Source organism: Eleutherodactylus coqui, chromosome 2 (assembly GCF_035609145.1).
Source record: "Eleutherodactylus coqui strain aEleCoq1 chromosome 2, aEleCoq1.hap1, whole genome shotgun sequence".
NCBI classification, from domain to species: domain Eukaryota; kingdom Metazoa; phylum Chordata; class Amphibia; order Anura; family Eleutherodactylidae; genus Eleutherodactylus; species Eleutherodactylus coqui.
This window is the reverse complement of record NC_089838.1, coordinates 244849376-244869601: the sequence shown is the minus strand read 5'-3', so window position 1 is coordinate 244869601 and position 20226 is coordinate 244849376. Positions and strand designations below refer to the sequence as shown.

At 42.9% G+C, this 20226-nt stretch overlaps 1 protein-coding gene across 3 annotated transcripts in view; it reads right to left on the bottom strand.

The window, feature by feature from the left end:
• Positions 1 to 20226, bottom strand: part of ANPEP (alanyl aminopeptidase, membrane) — a 115970-nt gene that overhangs the window by 13903 nt on the left and 81841 nt on the right. For all 3 annotated transcript variants that reach the window (XM_066592771.1, XM_066592770.1, XM_066592772.1), the window contains exons 12-16: positions 14362 to 14438; positions 11664 to 11803; positions 5939 to 5994; positions 3198 to 3345; positions 1762 to 1853 (exon numbers count right to left, since the gene is read on the bottom strand). In XM_066592771.1, coding sequence (XP_066448868.1) covers positions 1762 to 1853; positions 3198 to 3345; positions 5939 to 5994; positions 11664 to 11803; positions 14362 to 14438 — 513 coding nt within the window. The remainder of the gene's footprint in view (positions 1 to 1761; positions 1854 to 3197; positions 3346 to 5938; positions 5995 to 11663; positions 11804 to 14361; positions 14439 to 20226) is intronic.

Here is a 20226-nt window from a genome sequence, read left to right as displayed (position 1 = left end):
ACTCTACATAAAAGTCATATCACAGTTAGATAGGGTGTTATTCCTCATGTACACAGAAGGCAGCTTGTTCCAATAAGTTACCTTAAACAACAGGTATTCTTTATGGTCTAATGTCTGCAAAGCATAGTAGCTATGTGTACCAATCAAATGCCTTAACTAACTTTAATTTATGTGTGTGTAAGCAGCAAATATACAGTAATATGTATTAGCTTTAGGTAGGTGTGGAAAAAATACTGCAAAGTCAGAATTGTTTTCAGAAATAAAAGGCGCGTGATTGCCTCCAAATTAAGGGCTGTTTCACACAGGGGAATTTGCGCAACCCCCCCCCCCCCCCCCCCGACCCCCCCACAACTATTAGAACCAATGGTTTCCTATGGAAATGTTCAGATGAAGGAATTTTAGCCGCGCAAAAACCTTGCACCTAAAAAGAAGATATCAGTGACTGAAATTCACACAACTCAAATTCCCAGCTGCATGAAAACCTAGGACTTGACGGTCCTGACCTATTTTTGGTGCACGATGCGCAAAAGTTTCCATAGACTCCTATGGGAGCTGGACAAAAAGGAAGGGGGGAGTGCTGCCATGCTGGTAAACCCATAAGCACGCTCCTGTTAGTCCACACAGGGAGGAGAGGACTCTCTGGGGTTCCCATCATCTGTGTGTGGCTGGAGGGATTCCCCTTAGTGGGGAGAGAGAGAGCCAGATGAAGGGAGTCCTCAGGAAACCCCCTTCATTGCTGGGGACTCCCTTAAACTCCATGGACCGGAGGGATTCCACTTAGCGGGGAGAGAGGGATTTCCCTACAGGGCATACGACTCCAGTTGCTCTGCAGGGGAATCCCTCCAACCCCGTTGAGATGAATGGAGTCCCCAGCGATGAAGGAAAACCCAGTGGGGCTTTCCTTCATCTCTCTCTCCTCCCGAAGCAGAAGTGCTTTTTTTCAGTAACACGCAGCTCCCAATCGTGTGAATAGGCAATTTCACTGCTAATTAAGCTTGGGACTTGATAGCAGGAAATAGTCCATTTATGCAATTTTTTGTGAGTTAGCTGCGATTTTTTTAGCTAACTACTGCATGATTTTTACACCTATGTAAATGTGCTCTTATTCTGCAGCAGGACAACAACCTCAAACATACAGCCAATATTATTAATAAGTACCTTGATTTCATTTAGATTTATCTTTTGTTCATTCACTTTGCATTTTGGTAAATGACAAAAAAAAACTATTAACATTTCTTATTTTTTCTACTTTTTCTACACCTGCCTAAAACTATTACACAGTACTGTAGCTCTGCAATAAAATAGAATATAGGAGATGATAATTATATGAACACATATTTGATTATTAAGCTTTTTTGGTATATACTGTTACTCTCACAGGATGTCTAATACAGACATGCCAACAATACTTTAAGGACTATGCTGTCTGATACCTTTTGTCTTGTGCATATGAACAAAATGGATTAGCAAGTAATACATTACTTGCAAAAGGATCCTACAGTATTTCTTGGCCACTTGAACGTACATATTCATAGCCCTTTCCAATTCTGTCTACCCTCATACCCTCTAGCAGTAGCGCCATTGCGCATGAAAAATTTTGAATGTGCTGTAGTGATAAACCAGCACTGTCGCACCTCAATTTTGGGATTTATAGGGTCCCGACAATTGGACTCCAGCCAACCAATCAATCAATTCTAGTGAAATGTCATCACTTTCTAAGAAGAATAAACCCTTTTAAACTATGAGTTCATAAGTACTTACTGGTCTGTTAACGTTGCAGGTATGATAGTCCAATTATGTGTCTTGTTTTTAAAATATTCAAATAATGGAGTAACTTGTTGCTTCATGTACGCCTGTGGGAGAAACTCTGTACATTTAGTGACAGTCTGGATCACAGTGGTTAACTCTATAACCAATATCTTATACTGTTTGTCTATGGAACACACTGGGGGAAATTTACTAAAATTGGCATTTCATACACCAGTCTTAAGAAGGACCTATCATTTTGCAAAGTCAGCGAGACTGGCTGCATAGCTCTGCAATCGTGGCCAGCTGACTCTCCACTTTTTTCCCCATACTCATTTCTGTTCGCCTGGAAGGGTTTCTCTTGGGTATAGCTTCCAGTGCTGTGAATCTGGCAATGGGTGATGTCGGACTGTCAATTAAATATCCTTGGCACATTGACAGTATCGAGAGCTGGACCTCAGAAGAACCCATCTGGGCAAATGCAGGTGAGTATGAGAAAAAAAAAAGACGGATAGTCGGCAGGGCTGTAATTGCAGAGCTATACAACCAGCCCTGCTGACTTTACACCATGATAGAAATTCATTAAACCACAGTACGAAGGAGTAATATGCACCAAATGTATTAGAAGGTGTGCACCTTAAGTTTGGCACGTTTTTGACTGTCCCTATTTCAGAATTTGAAATCTATGTCTGCTATAGGCAGCAAGCGTAGATTAGCACTGTAATGTATTCCAGTTTCTGGCATAAATTACAGCAAACCTACTGGACTGATGATGGTCTGGTGCGACCAGCTCACTTTTCTAGCCAGTTTTCAAAAGTGGCGAAAGAAGTAAAAAAATGTCACAATTCTTTGCACGTATATGGCATGCAACAGATTTCATGACGTCTCTACGCCAACTAAAAGTGGTGTAAATTGTTTAATAAGTCCCCTGTTGTGTCAATTTGCGTTCGACTGCGCATTTATCTTGTTTGACTCTGATGGCTGTGTCAGCTGTTGGTGTACACTTGGGGGCAATTAAGGAGAGTTTTTAGTTTCCTCCTTGGCTGGGTTGTGTGCTGGTCAATTCAGTGCAGTCTTCTGTTGCTAGAGGACATCGCTGGATTTGGTTTCAGTGGTTCTTCAAGCTGCTCTTCAGAATCGTACAGAGATTTATATCAGGGGACAATACAGGGATCTCTCCCATGATTGATTTAGACCCAGGACTGTGACTGTAACAAGGGGGAATTCACTCCATCTAGAGGAAAGAAGGTTTCTGCACTGACATAGAAAGGGGTTCTTTACTGTAAGGCTGGGTTCACAAAGGGCAGATTTACACAGCCGAGCGCACTGAGCGAAGGATGCAAAAGACAAGTGGGGTGTCCCGTATATCAGCCGGGATGAATACGCGTCCGATATACGGTCGTCTGAATAAGCCCTTATAACGAGAGAAATATAAGGTCCTTATATTTTACCTTCATCGGTCCATACACCTCCGTGCGATCAAACATCAGTGTTAAGTAAGAGAGGCCGTTCATAGCGGCCTGCCAAGGCATGTACTCTGTTTCCTTGATAAGAAATGTAGTGGTATCAAGTGTTCTCGTAATGTTTATTATCTTAGCTCTAGAATGCGATAAATGACAGCATTAATCCATTATTAAATACTCCCAGTTAATAAATAAAATGAAATGAAATATTTAGACAACTTGTGACACTGCACATTTTGCAAAATAAATACAGATGTGTCCTTCCTTATCTTCCCACTTGGGTCTTTGTGGTGTAAGATGATACATTTTGAAAAAAAGAAACATAATTTTGTGATAGTCCACCAGGAGATTTATATGCTACATTTATTTATATGTATCCACCCAGTGGTTACGATGTGAATTGCAAAATGATGAAATTTGCAGAAAGTTACTGCTGTACATATCTGTATATTACATGAGGCCCTGTTCAGACTGGCATCTAAGTTTAGTTGTCTCAGGTTTCTGTTATCACTAACAGTGTAGTCTGGTGCGCTATTCTGATCTGAAAAAAAATGGGACATGTTGTCAATGGGATCGATTCAGCTACTATGTCCAAATCAGTCGTGGATCCGGTAAAGTTAAAACGCGGCAATCGTAGCAGGCGGAGAATCGCGGCAATCGTAGCATGCGGAGAATCGCGGCAATCGTAGCATGCCACGATTTAAATCCAGCAAGCGGAGAATCGCTATGATTCTCGGCTCGTGGACGCACGGGTTGTGCTTTCCATAGCAACCCTATGGAAAGCTTTACAGAGTGTGATCCGTGGGCGATCATCACCCGTGGACAGGCAGCCTGTGCCTCAATGGTACAAATGTTTATGTGTTATTAGTTTAGTTAGATTGTATTTGTCAATAATTTTGAGTCAGACAACAATCAGATAATATTAATCCTTACAGAAAACCTTGTCATTTCAAAGGGATCACTTTTTTCTTGCAATTGTAGTTTTTTTTTGTTTTTTTAATAAAATGTTTCTGAGCCATGCAGTCAGCTTGATGCAGAGAGTGATGAACCAGTACAGAACCTGCATGCCCCTTCTGTGCCTACACCCGAGCCCCTACTGTGCCTACATCCTATGGGGACATTCAGTGCATCCTCTTGTACCATCTAATCTTATGTCATTAGAAAGTCTTCCATGATTGCAAAGTATAAGGGCTAACGCCCACGGACGAATTTATGCTGCGTTCCCTGGGGCGTAAATCCGCGGCTATTAGCTTCTATTGAGCCTAATAGCTCAGTCCTCACACGCGGGATTCTGCTGCACATTTACACCGCAGGAAAAAAATTGCGTCATGTTCTATTTTACCGCGTTTTTTTGCGGAGGGAGGTCTCCATTAATCTAGTATTAATGGAGACTGCGTAAAAACATGGTAAAAAGTGAGTTTTTCTGCGATTGCCAGCGGGAACTTTTTCATTTACCCCCGTGGGCATATCCCGCTCCATCCCTGGGCATGAGCCCTAAAATCATGCTACATTATATGGTAACATCTTATGAAATCTGAAGGTTGGTATGATCAAAGCAGGGACTAGAAGTTACTCCCTATCTAGAACGACTCTACAGCCATTCATTCCCAAGTATAATATTATATCTTGGGTTTCCGAAAGGTTACAAATAATAATGAAGAAAAAATAAAGGATGTACATGCACTGAAGGCTTAAACAGATGGGTGTGATTTTGTTCCGTTATGCGGCCGTGATTTTCACAGATGCTTTATGGGTAGAAACAAAACCATTGATTTCAATTACTTTGTTTTCGCTATCGGGATTCTCGCTCGTGATTACTACTACATGCGAGAAATATAGGGCAGGACCTATCTTCCCACTTTTTTTTTCAAACTTGTGGGAATAGCGCAGAGTTTGAAAAGTAAAGAAAAAAAGATTTTACCTTGTTCATGTGCAACTATGCTCCGTAATAGCAAGTGTAGTTGCGCATACTCCATCTGAAGAAGCCCTAACTGAGATGTTTGTAAGGCTCTATTCATATTATGTTTATGACTTCAGATGTCATACTGTAGTACATTTTTATGCATTTTAGTTGTACATTTTTTAAATTGTCATTTCAATTGAATTTTTTTCTTATATATTTGCATTAATATTTATTACTATACGTATTATTATTTTTTTATATATATTGCGTTCCTATTATGCATGTCTGCTCACAGGCATTCCCCACTTCTTCTTTTTTTTTTATCCCTTTTACGCTTTCTATTCTTCACTCTTCGTTCTTTATCCCCTCTTTGTCATGATTCGAGTATTGCAGTACCTATTCCAGCTAAACGGAAGAAGGGGTCTTATACCCTGAAATGTGTTTTTTCTGCTGGATGTTGAAATAAAGAAGAATTTGGATTTTACTTCCACTTGTCCTCTAATCATGTTTGGGAAATCTGCGCCATGTCATCAGTTTTGTTATTTATTGCATTTATACAGTAGCATCTGTCACCCACAAGATTACATTATAAAAAAAAACCATACAAACTATGCATTTTTTAAGGATACCTTTATATAGAATATTGAATTCGGCTATACTCTTTAATAGATTTATTTTCATACCAGCCAGAGGACACTCTTGACCTCCGTCAGGCTAATGTAACCCTCTGGGTTCCACTAGCATGGATGGCAAGAGCTTTCTCTAATCTACACAAAATGTATATCACAAGCATCATGTGAACAAATTCTGAGACCTTTATGCTCACCTAGCTAAATTAAATGCATCATCAATGATCTGAGCTCGATTGATAATGGGAATAACCTGCAAAACAAGAAGGATTTGAATAGGTCATCATCATATTAAAATAATTTGCTCATAATCAGTTTACTTTCACCCATTAATGACCTCCGATATGCCAATATTGCTGTAGAATATTTGCAGCAATGAAAATTGTGCATCTGTCAAAAAGGTTTTTTCTAATATGTAATCTGTGTCTCCTCTCTTTCAGTTACATCCCATTGCTTCTAGTCTTTCCTTATGCAAATGAGAATGGGGCTGATCCCTCTGCACTGTGACAGCCCTTCAGATATTTGTAGACAGCTATAAGTCTTTTCTTAGTCCTCCTTTTTTCTTTTTTTTGCAAGCACAACATTTCCAGATCCTTTAACCGTTCCTCATAGGATATGACTTGCAGATCGCTCTTTTCTGAACTTGCCCTTGTTTGTCTATGGCTTTTTTTAATTTGAGCCCCCAGAACTGGATACAGTATTCAAGGTGAGGTCTGACCAAGAAAGAGTAGAGGTGGATAATTACCTCACGTGATCTAGACTCTATGCTTCTCCTAATACATTCAGAAATGTGTTTGCCTTTGTGGCTGCTGCATCACACTGTTGACTCATGTTCAGTCTATGATTAGAGATGAGCGAACGTACTCGTAACGAGTACTTACGCACCCGAGTACCGCCATTTTCGAGTACTTCATTACTCGGGCGTAAAGATTCGGGGGGCGCCGGGGGGCGGGGAGAGGCGCGGCGGTGCGGGGGGGAGCAGCGGGGAACAGGGGGGAGCCCTCTCTCTCTCCCTCTCCCCCCCACTCCCCACTGCTACCCCCCGTGCCGCCACGGCGCCCCCCGAATCTTTACGCCCGAGTACTGCAGTACTCGAAAATGGCGGTACTCGGGTGCGTAAGTACTCGTAACGAGTACGTTCGCTCATCTCTATCTATGATCTATAAATATACCCAAAGTATGGGGTTTTTTTTTCATTTTGCTTGCCCAGATGTGGGACTTTACATTTCTCCCTGTTAAATACGATTTTCTTAGTTGCCAACCACTGTTAAAGCTTGTCTAGATTTTTTTTTAATCCCCTCTCTCTCTCTCTTCCCTGGTGTTAGCTATCCCTCCTAGCTTAGTTTTGTCTGCAACTTTGATCAGTTTCCCCTCAATTTCTTCATCTAAATCATTCATAAAAATGTTAAACAACACTGAGCCAAGGACAGAGCCTTGTGGTACCCCACTTGAGACATTTTTTCAATTGAATGTGCAGCCATTAATAACCATTCTTTTAGTACAATCACTCAGCCAGTTGTGAATCCACCTTACAGTTGCCTTGTCAATCCCATTTGGCAATTTTTTCAATAAAGATGGTATGAGATACTTTGTCAGATGCTTTACATCAAGATATACTATCTCTACTGTGTTTTCCTGATCGACCCAATCTGTGATTCTGTCATAGAAGGAAATTAGATTAGTCTAGTATGACTAGTTTGTTACAAACCCATGCTGGCTCTGGTTAATTACTGCAGTCTCATAAAAGTACTTGCATACATGCTGTTTAATCATTTATTCAAAGATCTTTCCTGGTATAGAAGTCAGGCTCACAGGCCTGTAGTTTCCTGGGTTCACCTTATTTCCTTTTTTGAAGATGGAGACAACATTTGCCCTTCTCCAATCTAAAAATACTTGTAAAAAAAAACTCTGACAACCAAAACACTAATCACAATATAATTCTGAATGTTTCAGAATGATAAGTATTAGCAACTTTAAAGGCACCACATAATAAGAAAATATTTAAAAGGCATCACAAGAACGTTACACTAAGTCCAGTTATAGATATTGAGGAGAAACCATTCACAGCATACAAAACTTGCAAATATTTGTGCCTTTTATCTTTTCTTGGCACTTTTAAAAAGTGGCTTTAAAGCCACGTCCAGAGGAGCATATTGAAGCATATCTGAGAGAGATGACATTGCAACCATATGTATCTACAGTATTTCACTAATTTTGGACTGTATTTTACCTCCATATTTGCTGTCATTGGTATTATTTTCTACTAAGTGAATACTGATTCATGCTTGCCCAATATAAAATAATACCAATAAATGGAAATACAGAAGCAAAAATGGACAAAAGTAGCGCAAGCTGTATTTTTAAAACAGGGTTGTGAAAAATACAGCCATATAAATAGATTGTTGTTAGCCCCATGTTACAGTCTTCAAAACAGTAACCAAATATGGAGTAAAAATTCACTCGTCTGAAAGCCACCTAAAGTGAGTAGGGTTAGGTGGGAAGGGCAGGGTTATCATTAGTCAGGCAGATTTACGGTACTATAATTTACTCCAGAAATTGGCATAAATTATAGCACAAATCTACAGCAACTAATTACACCCATAAATTTGCATTTCTGGCACACAAACAGGCCAAGGAGCACCAAATTTATTAAGGGAGTCTGTCAGCTGGAACACGCTGTCCAAAATGCAGACAGCATGATATTATATTGCAGGAGGAGTCGAGCATAGTTATATGGGGAAAGTTTCAGTATAACTTGTGTTCTATTCATTTGAACCTCTACTCATTCTGAGCTGAACAGTCCAATGGGCGGAGCTATCAGTGATTGACAGAGGTATAAATGAATAAAATACAAGTTCTACTGAATCTTTTCCTATAAACTATATACTAACCTGCTCGGCTCCTCCTACTCTATAACATGAAGCCTGCAGTTTTGACAGCATGTTCCAGCTGACAGATTCCCGTTAAGGGCTCAGTCACACGGGCGTTTATTGCCGCGATTTGCGCATGCGCATGCGTCCGGCGATTTTTTAAAACCATTGCTTTGCAATGGTATCGGACACATGAGCGCTTTTTATGCGCTCGTCCGATAAATTAGAGAACAGAAATCGCAGATCGCACCTATGTGCGATCTGCGATTCCTGTTCTCTTCTCTATATGCGCTCAATGGGGCCGGCGGCAGCAGCGCCGACCCCATTGAGAACATATAGAAGACAAATCATTCTTCTCTGCCACAGCTGTAACAGCTGTGGCAGAGAAGAACGATGTTTGCCCATTGAATTCAATGGAGCGGCAATACAGCCGACTCCATTGAAAGCAATGGGCTGCCGGCGTGCGCGGGATGAATTGTCGGGAAGGGCTTAAATATATAACCCCTTCCCTGCAATGCATCCTGAAAAGTGAAAAAATAAAAAAAAAGGATGTACTCACCTGCTCCCGGCAGCCTGAGATCCCCGCGGCCGTCCTGCAGTGGGTGTGAAGGGGGTGTGACTCAGGCTTGCCCCTGATTGGCTCAGCCTGAGCCAATCAGAGGCTGATCTCAGTCACACCCATTCATGAATTCATGAATGGGTGTGACTGAGACTTGCCTCTGATTGGCTCAGCGCTGAGCCAATCAGGGGCAAGCCTGAGTCACACCCCCTTCACACCCACTGCATAACGGCCGCGGGGATCTCCGGCTGCCAGGAGCAGGTAAGTACATACATTTTTTAAAATTTTTTCACTTTTCAGGATGCATTGCAGGGAAGGGGTTATATATTTAACCCCTTCCCGACAATTCATCCCACACTCGCCCGCAGCGCTTGCATTCAATGGAGCCGGCTGTATTGCCGGCTCCATTGAATGCAATGCGCTGGACAGCTCCGGCCCGTTTCTAATGAAACGTGGCTAGGAGCAGATTTTCGGCCGATTTTTCGGCGCCGGTCACGCGATTTGCGCATGCGCATCCGTCATGCGATGCGCAAATCGCATGAAAAAACGCCTGTGTGACTAAGGCCTAAAGAAGTATTGCTTAATACATTCAGCACATCTTACTCTAAAATCTTAGCTTTGAGATTATGGTCACACATTAAAAATCTGCAGCATTTGCAGGACAAGCTATATGGATGAGATGTTACAAATGTTGGCGACACAGCGTGAAAAACCTTATGCAGAATCCACAGCATATTTGAAATGTACTGCAGATTCTAAACCTGCGACATGTCAAATTATGTTGTGGATTTTAACAGCAGATTACAACCTGCGGCAAATCAACTCCATCAGATATTGACTTGGTTGCTGCATATTAGCTGCTTATTTTCTACTGATTTGTCTGCAGCAAATTGGCCTGGTTTGAACATACCCCAAGACTGGCGAAAGAAAAGTGAGTCTTAGTAAATTTCCGCCATTGTTTCAAAGCCACATCCAAAATACAAGCCAATATACTACCTGTATCAGTGGGGAACACTAATGGTGTCCTGGGACCCCCAGAAGATTATAAAACACAGTGATCGGTCAGTGTCAAAAAAGACTCCTCAGACCCGTAAATGGTTCCCTCTGCAGGAGTATGGGTTCAGGAGCCTACCAGTGAGAATGGCGGAAGAAGAGTGACGGGAGATTAAATGGGTGAATATTTTTGTTATTTTGTCCCCGTCTTTGGCCATTCCTTCCCATATTCCAGAAAATCTCTTCAGGTTCTGTTCACACCATGTTTGGCATAGATGCCAGGACATACTTCTGCCACATATAGTAACGCATCTGTAGACTTCTATTGTCTCGCTATGCCCCTTCGACATATTTCCAGCTGATATGTCAGCACAGCTTTTTATCTTCTTGTTTCCTAAAATAAACTATATTGCCCAGCATACGTTTTTTTTTAAGAATCAATGTGCAGCACATATACAGCATAGAGTGGAATATGTCAAGGGGATATGTTTGGCATAAAGAAATGTGCTCAAGAACTTTGCTGTAAAGAGCCTGAAGTCCCCTTCACGTGGGCGTATTTGTGTGCACAAATTACGCAGAGAATAGAACTCATTGATTTCAATGGGTTCGTTCACATGCGTCTATTGTTGCTCTGCATTTCGGTTGCCCCCTAAATAAACGCAGCATGCTCTATTTTCTTGTGCATTTGCACACTCAAAATCTCCATAGAAGTCAATGGGGATGTGCAAATGTGTGCACAATATGCTGGGAAATGCGTGAAACACTGCGTAATTGCGCAGAAAAAGGAACTCATTAGACTAATAAGCTACACTCATGCAAGTGCAAATACTCATAGGCTTATGTGAAGGGGGGCCTTAAGCTGGAAACAACCTTAGGGCCTTAGGCAGGATGCAACCAGGCCAAGCATACCCACAATAGACCCTGACCATGGAATTTATTGGCAGAATTGCTTGACCTTTGACCGCTGTGGGTGTGTTGTGGCCTTGCTGCATGTAGCCATTCTGACTTCGTGATTCCAGACTAAGAGCTAATGCCCACGGCCGGATTTCTGCTGCGTTTCACCACAGCTATTAGGTTCTATTGAACCTAATAGCTCAATGTACACGCTGTGGAATTCCACCACGGAATTCAGCAGCGTGAAATTACCCAAGGCATGTCCTATTTGCTGCGGGCATACACACGGACGTCTTCCATTGTAGTCAATGGAAGCCACCTATCACGCAATACTTCTGCTGTAGCACAGCGAAAGTATAGCGTGAATACGCACCCCGCTTCATGTGACGCTGCCGACGCGTCATGCGCTGTACTGCGCTTGCAGTGTCATGCGGGAGCAACGCAGCGGATCCGGAAGTATGGGGTCTTTGAGGGGCACCGTGACAGCCTCCGCTGCGGTATTCCGCTTGCGGAGCCCGTAACGGCCGTGTGCATTAGGCCTAAGTCTCTATGATCTGCCTATGAATTGTTTCATGTTGTTGATGAATACCAATTACCAATACTCACTGAGGGGTCAGTATTCAGCTGCTCAAGCAATCTGTTCCAGTTTCCCTCATCGTAGTTAACCCTGAAATATCCAGTCATATTGATGTTTGCAAGCACCCATTGATATTCTTCGCCAGTTAAATCGAATGGCTTGTGTGAGTCTGAAATGCAAGAAACACTTACATGAAATATTCTCTTTCACATTGAACAATACTGCATACTCTTTGGATGACAGTAAATGTGTTTTTGCACTGGTTCAATACATCTACAATTGGCGGCATGTGGGATATTTGTCATAGAAATTTCTGTGACTGTCTCATACATTAGAATGACTTTGGTAAGATCCTATGTATATGCTTGAGGAACAATCCAATTCAGATAGACATGTAGCAATCATAAGGCATGTCGCATTCATACACTATGGGGATACCATGGTGCGGATGCGCTATTGCATAGTGCCACTGGCCATTCTTAGTGAATGGTAATGGTTGTGCTATGCAAATAGGCAGACTACGCTGTGCGGCCATTAGCAACTTACAGCCAGTTAATTCATTAGTGAGAGCATACCTGTGTAGACTGGGATCCATGCAGCAGCGGCATTGTGAGCAAATAGTGGGTGAATGGCGAGAAGTGTAACTATGAGGGCAAAAACACATGAGTGTATGTGCAACTACGCTCACCGCTACAGAGTATAATTGTGCATGAATAGGGTTTGGCTTTTTTTCAGGCCATTTAAACATGCGAGTTTGAAAAAAAAAAAACAGCGGGAATATAGGTCCTGCCATATCTTTCCCATGCGTAGTATAAACTACTTGCAACAAAAATAGGGCAAGTCCTATCTTTTCTCTCCCGTACTACTAATGGGCGAGAATACTGCTTAGGCCTCGTTCACACGGGCGACACGGCATCACTGCGAGAAAATCGCAGCGATATCGCCTCATTGGGGCGAAGTCACTTGTGAAAATCTGCAAGGATTTTCGGTGTGTGTGGGGGAGGACGGACTTGAAATATAAGACCTGCCCCAAAAATAAGCCCTAGCTGCAGAATTTAAAAAAAACTGTCAAAGCTGCATCACACATTGTGAGGCAATGCAGCAGAGAGGAAGGCTCCATAAAGAAACATGGGCTACAAAACCTCACAAGTCGCGGGCATATTGCAGGACCCGCGAGTTTTTTGTGTCGGGTTGTTGGATGCTACAAAAGATCGCAGGTGTGAATTAACCCATAAAGCATGGGCTGCACATACATACAATTTGTAGCATTGTCACAACGCGACAAAATCGCACAACTTTGTCACCCCTGCAAACGAGACCTAATGAAAATTAAACCACTGAAATCAATGGTTTCATTTCGTCCCGTTATGTGGCCATGATCGCATGATTGTCACGGCCACATAGCGGGACTAAATCACGCCCCTGTGTGAAGAAGCCCTGAATATATAAAGATTATATTCCCCGACTCATCACCTCACCTCCTATCAGCACATAACTTTAGTTTATGGGGCTTATGGGAGTGGATATAGTCTCTATATGAAACTTTCTCATATTGTCTATTGATCACATCTTTGATGTGCTTTTTTTAGGCTTGTTTTACTATGGAAAAACTACATTTTCACTTAATGCCATGGACCCAAAAATTGAAGAAAAGTGTGTTTTATATGTGCCTATAGCTCTACAGTTAATATATGCTGCAGTACTTCTTGGGAAAAAAATGACAATAGTGCCAAGAAAGTTGCTGAAAAGATGTTGTGTTTTTTCCAGAAAATGCTACGTAGGGAACGGCAGAAAAAAATAGCAAATTATGGCACATGCCTATTGTGTGGGAAAATGTTAGCCTTTTGTTCCTTTTCACACCACGCTTTACACTTTTCTAAAAAGCGAATGAAGCTGGGCAGGAGTGCTTGACCTCCCACGATCCAGCAACAAGTCTGATGTAGATATGACTTTCTGGCACACGGAGGCCAGAGGTAAGTCTACTTTATTAAGATACATTCACCGCTTAATAAATTAGGCATATCCTATTCCAGCACAAATAAGATTAGTTTGGAATATGAATAGAGTTGAGTGAACATACTCTGCCGAGCTTGATGCTCGTTTGAGTATTAGCGTACGCGATGGTGCTCGTTACTCGAGCCAGCATCAAGTTGTGTTTGACCCCGCCCCAGTTTTTGGCTCCTCCCCACTGTGATGTGCCAGTTTTGGCCCCTCCCCACCGCGAGACTCGGCGTCCCACATACAAAAATGCTCGAGTCTCCCATTGTAGTCAATGGGGTTCGTTACTTGAGTAGAGCTCTCGAATTTTAGGAAAAGCTCGACTCGAATAACGCGGACCCGAGCATTTGGGTGCTCGCTCATCGCTAAATATGAAATATCAGTCTTAATAAATGTCACCATATATGTGAAACCATTGTGTGATTGTTCTCAGTAAGAGAAGCCAAGTAATCTTGTAGATATGATACCTTTTAATGGCTAACAAAATTACATGATGTTAATGCGAGCTTTCAGACCTCACAGGGTCCTTCATTGAGGCATAATAAAATGGATCCAAAGAGGCATGCATATATATATACACACATACTCATGACAAGGCACAGACCTGGTGGGATTAATTTGAAAGCATTGTAGTGCAATTTCAAGGACTCTTTTAGCAACATCCATATAAAGCCACCTTCACACGAGTGCATTTATGCGTTATATGTGCATCAAACACGTCCTCCTTACCTGCAGGTTTTTTAAGCCAAAAAGTACTTGGTTCACTAGTTTTGGTCATGTAAGGGATGGGTACAATCCAAGTGTAGCTGAAAAGATTGAAGAGAATATTAATGTACATTGACAGAACTATGTCTTCTAAACTGGTTTATGAATATTAAATACAGTGAAATCACTCTATTGCATATAAAGATAAAATAAGGGCCTGAAAGTCCAGACAGTGTGACAAGATTCCAGAGTCTGTGTTGTCAAGTACCATAGACTGCATATTGCCAAACTGTGTTACAAAGTTTAGAAAAGTGACTGTACTGCTAAGGACTATTATTGTTTACCGCAACATATTCACAGTCTCTTAATCCAACTGCACATGGGGTTCCCCCACACAACAATTTAAAGACCACCATACTGACCCAAAAAACAGCATAAATTGAAATTTTATTTCAATATAGACTTTAAAGTAACATCTGATCGCAAAGCAAAAGCAAAAAAAAGCCATAAAATCATCATGAAAGTAATGCATTTTTTTTAATGCCATCTGTGTGAAACTAACCGAAGGACTCTTTTGCACACACATTTTTGTCAGTGTAAAAAACTCTACGTTCTATCAGTTTTTATACAACTCTTTTGCTGGCATAAACAACAATATTTCTGAGGTTGTTCATGTTCTATTGGAAAAATGCCACTGTAGACTTGAATGCAACACTTGGCTGCGCAGAAAAAGCTAATAAACTGGCCATTCAAAAATGCCACCAAAAATGGGGAATTTTGTTTCAGAAAAGTGTTGTCTGAAAAAGCATCCTAGGGGTATGTTCACCTGTTGCCAATATGCTGCAGATGTTTTGCCATAAATTTGCTTGTGCTAAGTCCGCAGTGTATTGCAGTACCCGCAAAGTAGATGAGATTGTACTAAGATCTCACCAACACACTGCAGCATATCAGTGTATACTACGAAATTTCACCGCAGATTTCATTCCTTGAAATGAATGAAATGTGTTCCAAATCCTACATTGCAAAGGGCAAAACCTGTTCAGGCATCCTTAATCACATTTAACAATTTTCAAAGTTAGATTTCCTCACAAATACTTGGCGCAATTAATGCCAGCACCTATTGGGTCTAAACTGAGATAATCAGTCAAGACTGTATACCACCTGTATGCTGACAACACCCAGCTATAAACCTCTTCCCGTGACATCTCTGCACCTTTCCTCCAAAACATCACCGACTGTCTGTCCGCTGTCTCTAACACTATGTCCTCACTCTACCTAAAACTAAACCTCTCTAAAACTGACTTACTGGTATTTCCACCCTCCACTAACTGACCTCATCCTGACATCTCCATCTCAGTGTGTGGTGCCACCATAACTCCCAGACAACATGCCCGCTGCCTTGGGGTCATATTCAACTCTGATCTATCATTTACCCCCTACATCCAATCTCTTGCCTGAAAATGTCAGCTGCACCTCAAGACTATCGCAAGAATCCGCTCTTTTCTCACTGTGGACACGCTAAAAACGCTTACTGTTGCCCTCATCCACTCTCGGCTCGATTATTGCAACTCGTTGCTGATCGGCCTCCCCTGCACCAGACTCTACCCTCTTCAATCCATCCTGAATGCGGCAGCCAGGCTCATCTTCCTGTCCAGCCATTACTCGGACGCCTCTGCCCTGTGCCGGTCGCTGCACTGTCTGCCTGTTAAATACAGAATTCAATTTAAACTCACTACCTTCATCCACAAAGCCCTCCACAGCGCAGCGCCACCCTATATCGCCTCCCTCATCTCAATCCATCAACCAGCCCGGGCTCTCCGCTCTGCTAACGAAACTAGACTGCGCATCCCTCTAATTCGAACTTCTCACTCCCGCCTCCAAGACTTCTCCAGAGCAGCACCGGTCCTCTGGTACGCACTACGAAAGGCTACCCGGGCAATCCAGGACTCGCAGAACTTCAGGCGTGCTCTAAAAGCGCACCTCGTCAGGGAGGCATACCGCATTCCCTAAGCAAACCCCTCTGTACTCCACCTGATAACATGCTCCCTGACCTACTGACTGCAATCCCTGCTAGCCATCATAAACCGCTCCTGCAGTCATAACGATTCTGCCGTCACACGGCCAAATGTCTGACCATTGTCCATGTGTATAGCATCCCTCACTCTCCACCTCGCCATACCGTGCACATCTCCAGCCCCTTTACCTTCTGTATCACCCCATTACTTGTAGTATGTAAGCTTTTTGGAGCAGGACCCTCACCCCTATGGTTTCCATCAATTGATTACTATGTAACCGTGGTTCTGTAATTTATGTATTTTTTGTCTTTCTGTATTCCCCCGTCTATGTAAGCGCTGCGGAATATGTTGGCGCTATACAAATAAAGATTATTATTATTAAGACTGCATTCTGGTAGTTCGATGCTGATTTTATATACTGCTGAGTGCCAAAATAATAAACAGGGTGCCCCTAATACGAGGCAAGATGAGCATCCTGCCTCAGGCAGCATAGCAGCCAGATCGATTGGGTTTTTGCAAAGCTCAGCCATATCTGCAGTAGGCAGCCAGCAGAGGCGCAATGGGACTGGTCCATCCGTGCATCATTTTTACAGCGTGGCTGTACCTGTATTCTGGGACTGAGCCCAGCACGGCACTACTGGTTGCTGACAGTCAGTGTCAGCGGGTAACAGAGTCACTCAGTGACACAGAACAGCCGCCATGCAACTACCGCGGTCTATTATACTTCATCACATTTGCTATGGCTTATAGGCATTTATGGGTATGATCACATGTTTATACATCTGGCAAGTTACCCGCATGGTTTGTGTGGTTATGTTTAATTGTGATAAGATACTTTCATGTGATCTTATGATTTCATTTTTTGACGTCCTTTTGAGGAACGCTTTTTGTGTTCATCACATTGCTGTGAAATTATTCTTCCATTATTAATATTCTGACATGTTTAGACACCTGGCATGTGATTAAGTGAATAGATGTGTCTTGTCTTGAACTTCTTGGCAGCAACGGGTTGTTTCTGGTGTTGTTTTGTTCTTAAATATTCAGTACTGTCTTAAATTTGTTTGTTACGACTAAGGCCGGCTTCATATGGGCATAAGCTGTCATGTGCTGTCAAAATGCGAGTGCAAAATACACTCCTGAGATCGAACCCATCGAAATCAATAGGTTCTATTTACTGCATACTATGCGTACAATATACTATAAAATTAGTAGGTTTTTTGTGTGTGTGTGTGTGGGGGGGGGGGGGGCGCTATACCACACTTCGCTTCAGGAAGCATGAAGATTTGGGCCACCTCTGATGATAAATTAGTCAAAATTCAAAGCACCTAAAGGCACAGAATAAAGAAGCTTAAAGGACTTTTCCAAGACAAAATAAAGTTTATACTGCTGTGAAATGTTGTGAGACAAATAAAAAAAAGCCATACTCCCCTCCGTCAGTGGCTCCTCATACAGCACTGGAGCCCTGGTCCCCGCTGTGCCAAAACCTGGAAGAGGCTAGATGTGTTCATGTGGCGGTCATTATGTACCTGAGCACTCAGCCAAACACAGGCGCTACCATCCTGGCAAAATCACAGCTGAAGCCTGTGATTGGTTGAGTTCAGAAACAGCAAGAACGAGGCTCCAGTGCTGGACAGGGATCAACTGAAGGATGTGACTGTGGCTTTTTTCTTTTATTTCACCATATTCCAGGGCGCTCCTTTTTTTTTTTTTTTTTTTTTAACCTTTTAAAATAAGAAAACAGCACCAAAATCCGCCCCATTGTAGTTAGACATGTCCTAACTAGAGATGAGCGAACGTGTTCTTCCGAGCTTGATATTCGTGCGAATATTAGGGTGTTCGGGATGTTCGTTATTCGTAACGAACACCATGCGGTGTTCTGGTTATTTTCACTTCCTTCCCTGAGACGTTAGCGCGCTTTTCTGGCCAATTGAAAGACAGGGAAGGCATTACAACTTCCCCCTGTGACGTTCAAGCCCTATACCACCCCCCTGCTGTGAGTGGCTGGGAAGATCAGGTGTCACCCGAACATAAAAGTCGGCCCCTCCCGCGGTTCGCCTCAGATGCCGTGTGAGTTAGATGAGGGACAGTGCTGTTTGTACCGGAGCTGCTGTAGGGAAAGAATTGGTAGTTAGTGTAGGCTTCAAGACCCCCCAAAGGTCCTTATTAGGGCCACTGATAGCTGTGTGTTGGCTGCTGTTAGCAGTGGCAAATTTTTTTTTCTCAAAATCGCCTCTGCAGACCGTTGCACCTGGCATTAGGGACAGAAGTGCTGCATAGGCAGGGAGAGTGTTAGGAGTGAGTGTAGCCTTCAAGAACCTCAACGGTCCTTTCTAGGGCCATATTTATCCGTGTGCAGTACTGTCCAGGCTGCTGTTAGCTGTGCTGCATTTTTTTTTGCTTCTCAAAATCGCCTCTGCAGACCATTGCACCCTCCATTGATACTGCAGGGAAAGAATTGTATAGGCAGGGCAACAACACAGTTGTTATTCATTGAATATACGCAGTGCTGCCTTTTGGTGCCAAAAAACTGAAAACAAATCTATTTGTCCAGCCTCTGTCCGTCCTAAGGGCTGTGGACACGTGTGAGCTGCGTGAACAACATTGCTAAATCAGACGCACCCAGCTACGCTTTACTGCTGGCTTCGCCATTTGCTTTCCTTAATTGGGAAAAAAATACCTGCTCTCCAAGAGTTATAATAACTCTGCTACCCTCACGTTCTGTGACACATAAGCAGGGACACAGCACAGTTATTAAACTTCTCATGTTCATTGAATATACGCAGTGCTGCCTTTTGGTGGAAAAAAACTGAAAACAAATCTATTTGTCCAGCCTCTGTCCGTCCTAAGGGCGGTGGAGACGTGTGAGCTGCGTGAACAACATTGCTAAATCAGACGCACCCAGCTACGCTTTACTGCTGGCTTCGCCATTTGCTTTCCTTAATTGGGAAAAAAATACCTGCTCTCCAAGAGTTATAATAACTCTGCTACCCTCACGTTCTGTGACACATAAGCAGGGACACAGCACAGTTATTAAACTTCTCATGTTCATTGAATATACGCAGTGCTGCCTTTTGGTGGAAAAAAACTGAAAACAAATCTATTTGTCCAGCCTCTGTCCGTCCTAAGGGCGGTGGAGACGTGTGAGCTGTGTGAACAACATTGCTAAATCAGACGCACCCAGCTACGCTTTACTGCTGGCTTCGCCATTTGCTTTCCTTAATTGGGAAAAAAATACCTGCTCTCCAAGAGTTATAATAACTCTGCTACCTTCACGTTCTGTGACACATTAGCAGGGACACAGCACAGTTATTAAACTTAGATAATTCATTCACTAGAGGCAGTGGGGCCTTTCGTTTTCCAAAAAGGGCAAAAATTATATTTGGCCTGCAGTCTTGCGCCAATTTATTTCCTTCCTGTGAAATCAAATCACTGGTAATACAGCATGCTGAGGGGTAGGGGTAGGCCTAGAGGACGTGGACGTGGCCGAGGACGCGGAGGGCCAAGTCAGGGTGTGGGCACAGCCCGAGCTCCTGATCCCGGTGTGTCGCAGCCGACTGCTGCGCGATTAGGAGAGAGGCACGTTTCTGGCGTCCCCACATTCATCGCCCAATTAATGGGTCCACGCGGGAGACGGTTATTAGAAAATGAGCAGTGTGAGCAGGTCCTGTCCTGCATGGCAGAAAGTGCTTCGAGCAACCTATCGTCTACCCGCAGTTCTGCGCCGTCCACTGCTGCCAATCCGAATCCTCTGTCTGCTGCTCCTCCTTCCTCCCAGCCTCCTCACTCCACTACAATAACACCTGCTCAGGAGCGGGAACACTCCCAGGAACTGTTCTCGGGCCCCTGCTTAGATTGGGCAGCAGCGGTTCCTCTC